Here is a 13,809-nt window from a genome sequence, read left to right as displayed (position 1 = left end):
CCACATGCCTGTTGGCCTCAAAGAGTTCAGTGGCTGTGAATGGAGAGCATTTGCCATCAACTCGAGGACGAGTCTCCCACAAAAGCCGATCAAATCCTGCACGGATCGAAAAAGGACTGTCCCGCCATATGCGGGAACCCATCTTCTAGAGGAAATAGTTTTTGCTCATTCAGGAAATAAAGAAGCATTATATTCTTGAAACAGAGTTCTCCCTGAATAAGATTGCGTTAGACACATGGGATGTCCTCAAAGGAGGCCCGGATAATCGTAATATTATCACGTGATGCGGGGATACCTTCATATCATACTATATATTTGATTCAATGACTACACGAGACATGCGATTGCAATCACATACCCCAGTTGGAAACTCCATAAAAAGAGTGCAAATTTTCTGAAGAGATGAAGATAAAATGTCGTGCCTAGCTGTACTGTGAAAGAATTCCACAAGATTAAATCACTTATTCAAAGAATAAAGCCGAAAAGAAAGGTCTTGGACGAGGTTAGGACATGTACAGTGGAGCCGAGGCTGGAGGAACGAGACGGATTGAAGTTTTCTCCCTTTGTCATGCGAACTATGAGAGCATGTCCTGGAAGTACACAAAAGAAAGATTAAAGGAATGCCTCCCGCAGCGACATATGAGTCGGCTCTGTTACTTTCAGAGGAAAAAAGGAGTGTGTCATACCCTCTGTCAGTGATATTCCTCTGAGGACTCCAAGTGCTTGTTTCGAAACATTCGCCATCCTTTCTTCTTCTTCATTTGAGATGGAGACACATCTGAAATCATGGCATGACTCGAGTGAAAAGATAACGATATTAACAGAAAACTATGAGGACAGCCTACATCTAGGATTCCATGGCCTCCGACTGGGATTAACAATAACATAACATTAATTGCACCTAGTAGCTGAGAAGCCAAACAATGATCCTGTCCTTACAGTCGACACTTCGTTTAATGCAATACTTTGCCTTGTCAGGCCAAAATCGCTGTAATTGTTGTTCGGAGCCTGTTTCGAATGGCTCTTTGCCTTTCCAAGTTTTGCCTTTTGCAGTTTTTATAGCTATATTCTCTTTAATAGAAGATGGGAAACAAAAGTACATCAGTTCACCACCCACTAAAAGGGGATTTTGGCATTCCATACCTATATTCTAACTCAGAAGCCAGAAGCTCCACCCAAAAGCTGGGGGAGCATCTTCTGCTTATGGCTTCTACTAGAGTTGTGACTTTTGCTGTTGGCTTTTTGAGTAGCTTTCAATGCCAACGGCTAATTTTGATGAAAAGCAACAAACTGAAATTAGAAATACCGCCCTTCTCTCCAATAATGATCTCCATTCCTTTTTTGGTCTAAATATGAGAAGTCGGTTACCCACATTGTAATATTTCCCCATGGAAACAAAAGTGACTCTTCTACTAAAAATATTTCAGATATAGTTACGACTTATTGCAACGATGCAGAGAGCATAAAAAACTGAGTGGTTCCAACTCATTCTCAAGATGAATCAAATTGCTCCTGAAGCATATGTAGTTACTAATTTCCAGAAAGCAAACATGAGGCCTCATACCTTCCTCCAGGATTATTGAGTTATAATGCACCTCTGCCCAAAAACTCAAGAATATAACTGCATATGGAGAACATTAGCAACAAAAAAAGATGTCAATATAATTTATTTTAAGGCAAAAATATAGTTATCTTGGGCATTTGACACCAGCATGAGGAGCCTGGAGGATTAAGCTAAATCTAACTGGTAATTCGAATGTATAAATGTATTTTGCTAGGATGGACTTGTTTCTGTCCCAATAAAAAAGTTCAAGATGGACGTACCTCGTTTAGACTTTTGATCATTTGGAAGAATCTCAATGTAGCATGTGTCCTTGAAAGAAGTTATGACAAATATTCTAACGCCATGCTGCAAAAAAAACCATCGACATGCATCAAGACATTTCATTTCATCTCAATCAATGCACTGGCTGAAAACCTCTTCAATTACGTAACAGTCAAATATCTATGCGCTTACCTTTAGTAATAAGAAAAAAGTTTAAAATGATGCAAGATTGCAAGTACAAAGTTCTACATCTGATTCTTTACCAAGGAGTCATGAAAGCATCAAGCCCCAAAGGAAAAGAATAGGAATCCAAACTCAGCACGACTTAATCCCATCACCACCTGACACCAAGTTTCAAGTTCCTAGGCACTATGAGACTATGGGCTAGGGTGAATTTAAAAAAACAAATCTAGAATGGAAATCATTATTTGTTGATGAGCTCTAACCACCCAAGTAAAGCTGATAAGTAGTATGGGAATCACACATAATAAAAGAAATATGTACCAAGTCTGCAGCAGCCTGCAACGTGACATGATCGCCCCATTCACCAGTCCTATTGTCATACAAAAGTAGAAAAAATCAGTGGTTTCCGGAAGAGAGAAGACTGGTTGAGAGTAGAGAGTGGAGAAATACTTAGACATCTTCTCCAAATAGTCATCATAAGCCATAGGCACATATCCCTCATATATATCTGGGCAAGACTTCAGCTGATATGTCAAAACAACGGGACAGAAGGAGCATTACCATCCAAGTATGCAGAGAGTTATGCAGCAACAAACTTGGATGAACTAATCATGCAAAAAACAGAAAAAAACAAACTTGGATGAACTAATTTGGTCAAACGAAAATGGATGAGCAACCTGTTCAACGATTTCCCGTCTCATAAAGTCATGGTGCTCGGTGGTGTGGTAGATCTGATCAGACAGGGCTCGGAACTGGAAGCATTGAGAAACTAATTAGATATAGTGTGCATGTTACTTTAAAAACCACAGCTTTCCGACCAAATAACAAAGAACCACAGCTTTTATTACCACCAAACAGGCAAACAGAATACATAGAGAATCACAAAATGGTGATATATTGAGGAATATTCAAGCATTGTGTACTAGTACTTTATAAAGTCAACCTGCTATATAATTGAGCTCATTGTTGCTCGACGACGCAGACTGAGCGAGGAAAGCAATCTAACACTTTAAAATCGGCAACTTATGTTCTAAGTTCAACCATTAGCTACACCAAAGTTTAGAGATTCTTAGATGAGCAAATTATTCAAAAGGCAAAATCTACACGCATCAAACCACCAACATTAACTCAATAAAATCGCAGATTTAGAAACTTTGAGTGTCTAGGGTTAGCAGATGGACCTAAGCTAGACTTAAAGTTCAGTTATAGGTGTAACTTTCTTCTCCTCGATGCAACGGCTCATTATTGAGAGTACATTGGAATTTTTCCGTATAATGGACCTAGCGAATATGCGATTTCTTTTGATTGGGCAGTTAGACAAGTACACCATCTCCTTCAAGAATCAATTAGAATCTAAGGTCCATTTTATGGCACAAGCCCCCCCAAAAAAAGCAAAATAGAAAGGAACAGAAAAGGAATCATTGTAAAGGTCCATTTGTTTCGTGAAAAGGAGACAATTTAGAAAACATTTTCCTAAAACCGATACATCACTCGCAAAATGGAATAGAAAATAATATTTTTATCATCAAATAAAATGTTAAGGGATAGGCTATTCTTGATAATGAATATAATGTCCATTGACTAACTTTTTAAATGACAAAAGCGATCATCTTTTAAAAAATATTTTCTGGCCATTGATTTTCCATAAAACAAACGCACCTTAATTAAAACAAAAGATGGAAGTTCCTTGTCTCTCTGCTCACTTTCTCTTTTCTCTTTCTCACGACCCCCTCTTTTCTTCCCATCCTGCATGCCTCCCCCCCATGCCGCTCGCAACAATCTAGCTCGTGATCAAACTATTCTCCCACTTGGTCAATTCACAGAATTACTGCAATTGTTGTCAACATGATTTTTTCTTAAACAGCAACAGAATGGTTAAAGCTTTAGGTGAGTTTCCTACTCCTAGCACTCTAACTCAGTGGACCTTCTTCCATTAGCAGATTAGGATGAAATCCAACTAAAAAATCCTAGCATTTCCCAGTCTGTAATTCACTTGCCATTTATTTGTTCCTAAATCCAATTAGTTTCCTAAAATCGAAAATTGAAGCTTAGAGATTAATTTTTGCTTAAAATGATAGCAAAGACTTACAAAGATGATGATAACTATGAAGCAACACTTTTCCGTTTCACATGTAACTAACAAATTACCCAATGCCAGTTAGCAGAGATGTCACCCTTTAACTTCTATTGCAGAGCTGAGAAGAGCCCATGATCCATGATAATACAGAACTGACCTACAGGTCGATCTTTACCTCTACATATCCTGATCTCCCACTTCTAATCTACCCAATTCCTACATGACCCGATGACCATTACTTAATGCTCTCACCATTTGATAAATTTATTAACTGGGGGCATGCATACCGAATTGCAATTTTTATCTGGACTGCTGAACCACGATAGATAAAGAAGCAAAAAATGAGAAAACTTAGCATGCGTCTAATAGGAAAGGATCACACGGTGCTTGGTGAAGATGTGTAAGCTTGAGATGAGAGCTTACATTGTGCAGAGTTGCACGTATAAAATCTCAATCACAAAGAAAAATCCACCTTCAATGAACTAAGACAGGTTTTTGTAAAATCTCAGAACTCAAGACGCAAACCTGACAGTTACCATCTCCTTGAACTTTGCGCTCCACCAGACCATAAAGCTCCAATCTGTAGAAGGAAAAGTCAGGCTTCATATGCTATTCATGTCATGGGTAATGGATTATTCAAACATCAAAAGTGGTGCTTGAAGATAAAGTTATAGAATAAAAGAAGAAGAAAAGAAGAATGAGTGTACCAAATAAAAGGACAGAATACCTCTCAAGTAGCCGTTGATGATCTAAAGTCGCTTCATCCACCGATGGAATCTCACCATTGGTTTTTGGCACATGCTGCAAAAAATCAGCAAGAAACTAATAACTCGAGCAACCAAAGAAAAAAAATAGTCCAGCAGACCAAAAGATCAAAATCAAAATATTAAAGGAAAGAAAATGAGAAAAAGGAAAACCACTTTGCGCTTTGTCAGTTGAATGCAGTTAAAAAAGAATCCGACTCTCTCATCCTTCCAACAAGAATAGAGAACAGCACAACTAAAGAAAAGCGCGTAGATCCCCAATAGAAAGAACAGAAACAGGGAGTAGTTCTCGTCAATTCTGCAAAGGACATGGGGCATGTAACGCAGAAGGAATTTTCCAGGATACTATCTCACTGGAAAGTAAATTCCTTCAATTATATAATATACATGAATATAATCAAAGTTCAAGGTCAAATTAACATACAATCTGAATATTAGACTCTTATAATTGGTATTTAACAACTCTTGTACTTGGAAACAGCATGCATACCAAATTCCACTCCACAAAACAAGAGGTCAATCCCATTAGTTTTTAAAAGATTAAACATCTCCCCAAATGATAGGGTGATAACTAGCTAACACCGTGAAAGCAAAAAGGAATTATAACAATTGCAACTAATCAAAGGCGAGAAAAGGCTTGCTATTGCGGCTACTTAAGATAGTTAAACATCTCTTTGGTGAATGCGAAACTCACCGGAACACAAATCATTTGATTTAACCTCCTTCCCAGTTCGCCGTCGTAGGCATACTCATCTGGTAGCTCTAAGGAATATGGCCAGTCTTCCCTGCAGCAAGCCTCTTCATCAGGGCTGGGACATGAGCTGGAATGTAAGATAGCTTCTGCTTCGTCCTGTCCTGCACAATGGACTACTAATTAACAGACAACTCAAAACATAAAGTGTATATCTTAATATATGGTATCGCAAAAGTTCTACTGTTTTCATGCTTAGAAAAAACCTGAAGCATAGTTTTGAATAGATTGGTCAGGCCAATTGTGCAAGAAGAAAGATGGTTGCAACTGTTCTGATTCTTCATGTGCAGATTGATCTGTTTCTGTAACAGCGAGCTGAGATAGTTCCTCTTGAAGAGCATGTGCTATAAGTTCATCACTATCCACATTCCCACAATCCATGCTAAAATCATCTTCCTCGAAGTAGGGTCCCGGATAGTAGTCTAAATTATCCTGAGTCAAGGTACTACAGTATCCGCAATTGGAATACGGATTGCTGTCAAAGAGCTGGAGACCCCACTGAACAAAATCATGATCTTGATCGTGCGAAATCATTTTCCCTCATTCACAACACAAGGCTAGGCGACGTTCTTCATTCAGTTGAAAAGGCGGCATCCTAACCCAGTAGAATAATAATATGGAGGAGACCCCGCCGACTCGCAGCCATGCCCTGGATAGCCTTCCCCTAAACCAACAGACAGATCCCCGCCCATTCTTCGAAGTACTCCAGCATAGAACTTCATCCTAAACGAAATGTCAACATAATCAGCAAAAACGCGAAATCTGAAGGCAATAGTCTTATGTCAGGTGCATCAGGACTCAGGAGAATAGATTACAGAGCTCAAATACTTGCAATAAATGAACGAATTTTCGGTAATCTATGACGAAACCAAACGAACACATTTCACTAGGACACGCCATCCATCAAACGAAACTGCTCTTAGAGCGGCGATGTATGACTCCCACATTGGAAATGTGGTCTTCAGGAGCCTACTATTGGGGCCGTCATCCGTCAGCTAAAGAATGCAGCAGCCAAATCTATGGAAATCCACGATCCACATTCCCCGGGGAGAAAAGCGTTCGAGGTAATCAAACCAATCCAGTAAATTCCAACAAGAACATCCCACGCAAACGTGAAAAGAAGGAAAAGAAAAAAACCAAAAGGGTAGCAGAAAGACCGAAGTTCTCATCAACCATCATCATCGTCCTCGTCGCCGTCGCCGTCGCCGTCGCCGTCGCCGTCGTTCATCTATGTCCCAGCTTAAGGCAGTCGGACACCGTGGTCGGAAAAAGAAGAAGAAAGAAAGAGAAAAAAAAAATACAGGAAGAAGCGAAGGCCGAGCGGCGGAGTGGCAGCGACAAGCAACACGCACCTGAGGCTGAACCGAAGCTACCCAAGGAGGTGGTGTTCTTCGTCCATGGAGAGAGGAGAGAGAGAGAGAGAGAGAGAGCGGGAGACGCCAGGAAGAGTCGGGAACTCGCCGGAGCCACGAGATGGCGGCAATGTGCGGCCAAATGCGCGTCGGAAGCGCACTGACGAGAGTAGCAGCAGCGGACGAACGAAGCAGCAGCAGCAGAAGCGGAAGAAGAGGAAGGAGGCGGAGGAGGAGGAGGAAGAAGAAGAAGGAGGCGGGCGCGGTCAACCTTTCCGGTCAACACAGGAGTGGAGCCTAACGGCGACGGAGCCGTTAGTTGACGGCGCGAGCATCTTTTTTCTCGTGGCGTCTGTCGTCTTCTCCTCTCACCTCCTCGTTCGGCAAACGGGTCCTGCGGTCCCATCCGTAGAGCCCAATGACACGGCGACACGCGTGCGCATGAGAGGACAGGTAGGACCCACCGCCGCACATGCATTCGCTGTACGTGCTTTTGATGCTGTTTCCTGTTTCGGGTCATCTGACCCCCTCGTCGGGTTGTCGGTCCTTGCTCAATCGTACGTCTCCAGATTTTTCGCCTTTGGCGAAAATTTGCTTAAATTTTCGTTCACATTCTTTTTTTTTCGTTCAAATTTGCTTAAATTTTCGTTCACATTCGAAAAGGGTAAAAGCCACGGACAATGTCAAATCATGATCGCTGATAAAAAATCTCAAATTTATATACGTGCGACATATTTATCCGGTCAAGATTAAAAAGACAAATAGTATTGACATGACAATCACGTGACTTGACATGAAAACCATCTGACGGAAGATAAACACGTCACATAAAAATAAGTTTGGGATTTATTTATGTCAAAAGAAAAAATTTAAAGTAAATGTATCACGACGAACATAATTTGAAGTTTTTAATATCACAAGAAAAAACTTATCGTAAATGCACCACAAAAGGCATAATTCTAAGGTTTTTTTTGGCAACTTTTTACCTTTCCGAAAAATTGGTTCTCAATAGGAAAAGGCCCGGATAGGAAAACTTGTATTAATGCACATGAGCATACAGATTCGATCACAAAATTTGCAGTGCGCAGTTTAATCACAAGTTCCAAACCATGTGGAGTAGAAGTCATCATTGAGCGGGCCGGTGCCGGATCGGGTCCGGGAGTCGGGCCTAATAGATTGTGCAAGTCCGCCCATAGTATGAAATTACCCATAAGATTTTTGGAACGGGTCGAAATGTCTCGGGCCCAGCGGCTGGGGATCACTTCTAATGGGAAGCCATAGCACTGTCAATGCTTCTAGCCCGTTCACATTTTTTCCGATCCGAGACTCCATTTCATTGATTGCGTCCACCGTCTTGACCTTTCCACATGAATTGGGGACTTGGGAGCAGTGGAAGATCGGTCAACTTAGCAGTTTCAGAAGACTCCAAAACAAAACGACACCACAAGAATGTCGAAATTCGAACATTATGCATTTCTACATCACAACTTCCACCACTTCTATTCCGAAACAAATTGACACGATAGGTCAATTCTAGAGACAAACGCATTCGATGCAGTAAGTCTGAATCTAGTAGATAAACCAGGGTATAGTTGCTTTATACCAGAGTAAGAAGTAGTTGATAAGCCGCAGCATTGTTCCAACCGCTCCATTTTCTCCTTCATAAGTTGGTTCCGCAAAGAGAAAAAAAACCCTCCAGTTAACTTTAAGTACGAAACTAATCCGTGCTTTTGAGCCTCCTGACAAACATCAGCTGGATTTGTGCCGACAAGCATCATGTATCTTTAAGTTAGTTGTGGTCCTGATAATCAAAAACTAAAAGTTGTGTGAAAAAGAGATTCGCAAGTTATGCGGCTCAAGACGCGACCGTGGGTTGTTTGTGAAGGGGAGAAAACTTTGCCGTCTCCTGAAACAAGATGACGTGCTGCCGAATGTGATCGCCCTTGGAGACAATCAAGAAATGTGCAGGGATCGGAGTTTCATTTCCAAATCATATTCCCCATGAATTTAAGAGCCGGAACGCCCCTTATTTCTGCATCAAATAAGGGTGCCTCCACCACACTTAATCTTGCAAGCTCGGGATCTGTTTTGATCATATCAAGGGCGCGCAACTGATCCTGCAAAAAATTTTGGGATGCCACTTTAGCAGCAAAGATTTTGGAGAAACTAGTGAGCATATGTTTATCTAAGTAAAAGTCGAGAGGACATTCCACAAGTTGGAAGTCCGTTATTCTAGTCTGGACAAGATAAATATCCGAGTCCACTCCCAAACGAATTATGGTCTTGGAGAAGTTTAAATTGTACCTTCCTCCTCACAGAGCAAAACCTGCACTCCGATACCGATTGAGGAAGAACCTGATTAACAATGAGCCTCTGAACAGGAACACTTTCCTTCCTCAGGGACGCACACAATCTCGATGATTCACTTATCGCCATAACCTAGAAAGGTTTCCAAAAATTGACAAGGGCACCGCAAAAAGGTCCATATATACACGGCTTTTATGAGAGAAACACGGAAAGCAAACAAGCTTAAAAGGTCGAGTGGACAAGTATATTTTTCTTAAAAATCCAGAGATTCAACTGAAGCCGTGTTTCCTGTGCAATTTCAGTCCATAATACACATAGACATGAATCCACACTATGGATTTAAAATGAAATGGATTGATGTTGAAAGTGACATGAAACATAAATAATTTGTGTCGTATGCACATTAAATGGCCCCAGTGCCATAAAGTGTTAGATGCCATCGTTTCAATTTACACCTTATGTATATTGTTCAAGGTTTATACACAAAAACATGCTCAGGAAGCAAAAGTTTCAGGTCAACAAAAGAATATGGAGTTAGCAAACTAGCTAAAAGAATACACAATGACATGCACTGTTCCCTGTGCAAAATCATATGGATGAAGTTGTGTGCTTTAAGATGGAGTAAAGAACAGTTTGCTTGAATTGTGGAATAGTTTGTTAACAATATAGCATCTTCAGAGAATAAGGAAAATTATGGAGATGCACCATTAATTATCATAATATCACACATTTATTCTCTAATATTCTAAAACCTAAAATATCACCTATCCCGATCTTATTTACTTGGGCAAAGCCAAACATGGTTTGATCGTTAGCTCTTACATGGTTCTCTGTCTTACTTTTAAAAGGGGTTTAATATAGACAGAAAGCATGAGAATTATCACAGTAGTCTCGCTGTGATCCATCTTGATTATTGAGGCAAAAAGCAAACATGCCATTTGACATGAGGAAACATTGGAACTAAAAACACATTGTAATTCAAATTTGAAAAAGTTCTCCCCATCTTTCCACACATCAAAGGCTGTGATAAACAACATAATAAAAAGAATTACCGCAGGAATTGTCACTATGATGAACTCCATCATGTCTGAGTCACGAAAAAGGTCTCGGACTGTTCTCATCCTCTCCCTCAGTTGGTCAAGTTTGTCAGACTACATTTGATTATCATATGATAATGAGAACTTCAATGCCATGGATATAAATCGAAAATACCATCTCACAATTCTGTACTTACAACATCCTTCTGCTCTTCTTGTTTTCCAAAAACAGATTTGATCGCTGCAGTTGCAGAAGCTAACTTCTTCTTTAGCTGATATGTGTATATTTATTCAAAGTAAAAATGGTTACAAAAATACCAAATCAGATTAAGATTGAAATCTAAAACCTCAATAATTAATTCTATTCACCACCATAAACATTTGCACTGAAGTGATTAATTATTGACAAAAGCATTTGTCCTTTTACTTTTACTATCACTTGTTAATATTCCGGCAAGCATATAACAAAGGACAACTAAAATAAAACATTTAAGCATAACTTGATACGAGACACCACCTAAACTTATGATGTGAAGTGTACACATATAAGGGCGAATGCAACATACTTCTCTTGATACAGTTGCACCACATGCATATTTTTAGGACAGTTACAAACTAGAATATCCATACCTTCATCATTTTGCCAAGGGATGCATCCAGGAAATCAGGCAGGGACAGCAAACGGAGAGTATGGCCCTAGCGACAAATTTATGTAGTAACAAGACAAGTATTACACAAAACTTAAGCTGATGGTAGAATATCAGCAAAAGAAGTTTCTACAACATGAACTTTCACTCACTGTGGGCGCTGTGTCAAAGACAACACGGGTGAAATTACTGTACTCTGGGGATTCAACAAACTGCATAACCTGAACACAGCTAGAAAGTCAGGAAGAATGGAAAGAAGTCTAGAACAAGGATGACATTCTCCAATGTGTGTTCTAAACTACAGGAGATGGGACGTGCCTTAGAGATTGAGATAGCTTCGTCCAACCCAGGTGGAGGAGTGTCCAACAACTCATCTAGTTTTAGGTCCCCTAACTGAAGCGTAAAGTGTAACAAGATAAGCAGAAAAACCAAAACCAGAAATAGGTAAAACGAAACGACAAAACAGAGTAGAACAAAAGAAGAATTAACGGGATGAATATGTTAAGCTGTATAGCGCGATCTCAAGCATTGTATTTTCTCTGAATCATCAAATCGGAGTTACTGAAGTTTAACCTGATCAACCATTGCACCGAGACCCATGCTCTCCATTAGATCTTTGATGCCACCGCCACTATTTTTCTGACTTGCTGTGCGGAACTCTTCCCTGGACTTCTCAGGGTTTATCTACGACGACATGATAACTGATGATATGTATCAATAATGGGCAAGTGAAGCGAACAAAAACTCATCGTGAGCAACTTCTCGAACTATCAGTCCTTAAGCTAAACAGAGACCTCCAAGGCATATAATGGAGAATCGACGCCTTCCACAGGAATAAGCACCCCTCCAGTCAAATCCTAAATTGATTGTCCACCAGGAAGCAAGTTAGAGACTTATCACGAAAGTGTTACAAACTAACTAGACGAAATCCCGACATACAAATGCATAAACAGTTTGATCTGCATTTTAAACAAATGCCAGCAATATCTGGTACCTGCGCAAACGAATCGCTTAATGAATGAGCAGGGTCGGTCGAGACCACTATGGTAGGGTGGCCGTGGTTAGCAAACTTCACGGCAAGGGAAGCGGCGCAACTTGTTTTCCCAACACCTCCTTTCCCACCCACCATGTAATACTTCCGATCATTCGCCGCGACCATCTCATCAAACCCACCGGTTGCTCCAGAGGAACTAACAACCGATCTTACTGCAAAGTTCTTTCGTTAGAATATACGAGTAAATGAAAATGCTCTTCCCCCGAGCACATCAGGAGCTAGGATGCTCCAACATCTTATCGTGAAAAATCAAATGCAACGATTAGCTTATTCGAGAAAAAGCCCAATTTCTGTGTCGACGCCATTGGCGATTTCGTTCTATCCACCGCTCGATCGATGGACCGAATCTACGGAATTTCCGGCCGAAACACGGAACTCGCGAAACGACGGATCCGACCAAAGCGGTGCCATCAGATGCGGGCATCCCCATCCCCCCCCCTCCCCCCTCCCCATTCCATCCGACACGACGGATCGACCATCGCCGCGCGGCAATCGGAAGCGAACGAATCGATCGCGAACGACGAACGTGCGGCGATGTTCCCGGAGTGCCGGCGCGAGTGAACTCGTGAGTTACCTTGGGGAGAGAAGCCAGCCGCGAAGCTTCTTCGGAGCGTGACGACGAGAGAGCCGCGGCTCTGCGACTGGGAAGCGCGACGGAGAAGAGCCGCCATGGCCGCCGGCGCTCTCGAGCCGTTGACGTCGAGGAGCAGAGCGGGTGGATGCGCAAGCGGCGCGCGAAGAAGGTGTCGGGGGGGTTGAAATGGGAGGGAAAGAGGGCGTTAAGTTAGCATGCTACTGGCGAGATCACACGTGTGTGGACTTAAGATTAAAATATTTGCGAAAGTAGAAAGACTTGATTAACGTAAATTAAAAAAACAGGGACCTGATTAGTAAAAAAAAAAATTAAAATTGTAGGTGTTAAAAGTTGAATTTAAAAAATTTAATGTAGTTGTCTGGTCATTACATAGTTTACGTTATTCAGGAATTAATAATATTAAACGAAAAGTAAATGATTTGGAAAAATCAGATGCTGCGGTACATTTATTCAATGACTCGAGTTTGGAAGACTAGTTGATAAGTCTTTTTTGTTATATGGATAATGATATTATTTATTTTCTCGCTTATAGTCTTGGAGCTACGGATAAATGTCGGAGACTTGAAAGCTCGACTCAGACTTCATAAACAATCCCCGAACTAGTATCTTGTAACACTTCGGCTTCGAACTTATTTCCTTCACGAAAAAGGTCTCAAACCGATATTTCTTTTCCTCGAAATAAACGGAGTGTAGGCAATTATTCATTTTTCTTTTGTTTTGACCTACAAACTAAAGAAAAAAAAAAATTTCCCACCGCCCGCAGCGGCTGCGTTGGCTTGCGCTCTCATCCCCCACGAAGGGATCAGAGTTCGAACCCCAGCGTAGTCGTTAGAGATTTTTAAGTGTGGCGCAAAACCCCAAAATTATACTAACTGTAACCCAAATATCCTGATTTTTTTTTGTTTTCACTAAAAAACCCTGAATTTGTCGATGAGAATATAAATACCTCAATTATTTTGTCACGAGTCCCGAAATTATACCGGTATGGCAAATATATCTTAGATGAAACTGATGCTTCGCACATGTATAAGTTTGAGTTTCTTCGCGACACTAAAAAAAAATAAGCTTGGAGATTCTTGTCACAGCGAAATAAAATTGAGGGGATATTTGGATCGCAGCGGACATAAATTGAAATTTTATTCGGCATTTGTCCCAAGAAGAAAAAAAAGAAAAAAGAGGAGCTTGCTTCACATCACGTGAGGTCCCGGTACGGCGCC

The 13,809-nt window shown here is 40.9% G+C and overlaps 2 protein-coding genes across 5 annotated transcripts; both read right to left on the bottom strand.

Moving 5' to 3' along the window:
- Positions 1 to 287: 287 nt before the first annotated feature.
- On the bottom strand, positions 288 to 7,223 carry LOC115678200 (OVARIAN TUMOR DOMAIN-containing deubiquitinating enzyme 12-like). 3 transcript variants are annotated; one of them, XM_030601551.2, is made up of 12 exons: positions 6,953 to 7,223; positions 5,807 to 6,323; positions 5,544 to 5,704; positions 4,813 to 4,886; positions 4,611 to 4,665; positions 2,686 to 2,760; positions 2,459 to 2,532; positions 2,330 to 2,378; positions 1,825 to 1,909; positions 1,565 to 1,621; positions 687 to 778; positions 288 to 590 (listed from the first exon to the last, which is right to left on the bottom strand). In XM_030601551.2, exons 2-11 carry the CDS (start codon positions 6,132 to 6,134, stop codon positions 693 to 695), a joined length of 1,044 nt encoding a protein of 347 aa, XP_030457411.1. In that variant the 5' UTR covers positions 6,135 to 6,323; positions 6,953 to 7,223; the 3' UTR covers positions 288 to 590; positions 687 to 692. The 3 variants fall into 3 exon arrangements, with proteins under 3 accessions (XP_030457411.1, XP_056169308.1, XP_030457424.2); XM_056313333.1 differs by having other exon boundaries at positions 5,807 to 6,316; XM_030601564.2 differs by lacking the exon at positions 6,953 to 7,223 and having other exon boundaries at positions 5,544 to 5,699; positions 5,807 to 6,086.
- Positions 7,224 to 8,167: 944 nt separating this feature from the next.
- On the bottom strand, positions 8,168 to 12,763 carry LOC115678236 (ATPase GET3B-like). Of its 2 annotated transcripts, XM_030601579.2 has the most exons (11): positions 12,572 to 12,763; positions 11,938 to 12,149; positions 11,738 to 11,800; positions 11,517 to 11,627; positions 11,262 to 11,336; positions 11,096 to 11,164; positions 10,927 to 10,992; positions 10,494 to 10,568; positions 10,312 to 10,410; positions 9,257 to 9,391; positions 8,168 to 9,069 (listed from the first exon to the last, which is right to left on the bottom strand). In XM_030601579.2, the coding sequence occupies exons 1-11, from the start codon at positions 12,666 to 12,668 to the stop codon at positions 8,932 to 8,934; spliced, it is 1,140 nt and encodes a 379-aa protein (XP_030457439.2). In that variant the 5' UTR covers positions 12,669 to 12,763; the 3' UTR covers positions 8,168 to 8,931. The 2 variants fall into 2 exon arrangements, with proteins under 2 accessions (XP_030457439.2, XP_030457447.2); XM_030601587.2 differs by lacking the exon at positions 11,738 to 11,800.
- Between the last annotated feature and the right edge of the window lie 1,046 nt (positions 12,764 to 13,809).

Source organism: Syzygium oleosum, unplaced genomic scaffold (genome assembly GCF_021117445.2).
Source record: "Syzygium oleosum isolate NSW1041296 unplaced genomic scaffold, Sole_v2.1 Sole_v2.07, whole genome shotgun sequence".
Taxonomy (NCBI): domain Eukaryota; kingdom Viridiplantae; phylum Streptophyta; class Magnoliopsida; order Myrtales; family Myrtaceae; genus Syzygium; species Syzygium oleosum.
This window is presented reverse-complemented; position numbering and strand designations above follow the sequence as displayed.

Bases quoted from the DNA above. Each gene is read 5' to 3' on its own strand.
- LOC115678200 (XM_030601551.2), bottom strand. From the start codon at position 6,134: ATGATTTCGCACGATCAAGATCATGATTTTGTTCAGTGGGGTCTCCAG. The intron at 4,666-4,812 runs GTATTCTGTCCT...TTCCTTCTACAG, and splicing joins CATCAACGGCTACTTGAGAG to ATTGGAGCTTTATGGTCTGG. The intron at 2,533-2,685 runs GTTGCTCATCCA...TTGACATATCAG, and splicing joins GACGGGAAATCGTTGAACAG to CTGAAGTCTTGCCCAGATAT.
- LOC115678236 (XM_030601579.2), bottom strand. From the start codon at position 12,668: ATGGCGGCTCTTCTCCGTCGCGCTTCCCAGTCGCAGAGCCGCGGCTCT. The intron at 12,150-12,571 runs GTAACTCACGAG...AGAACTTTGCAG, and splicing joins GGCTGGCTTCTCTCCCCAAG to TAAGATCGGTTGTTAGTTCC. The intron at 11,165-11,261 runs GCACGTCCCATC...AGCTGTGTTCAG, and splicing joins AAGCTATCTCAATCTCTAAG to GTTATGCAGTTTGTTGAATC.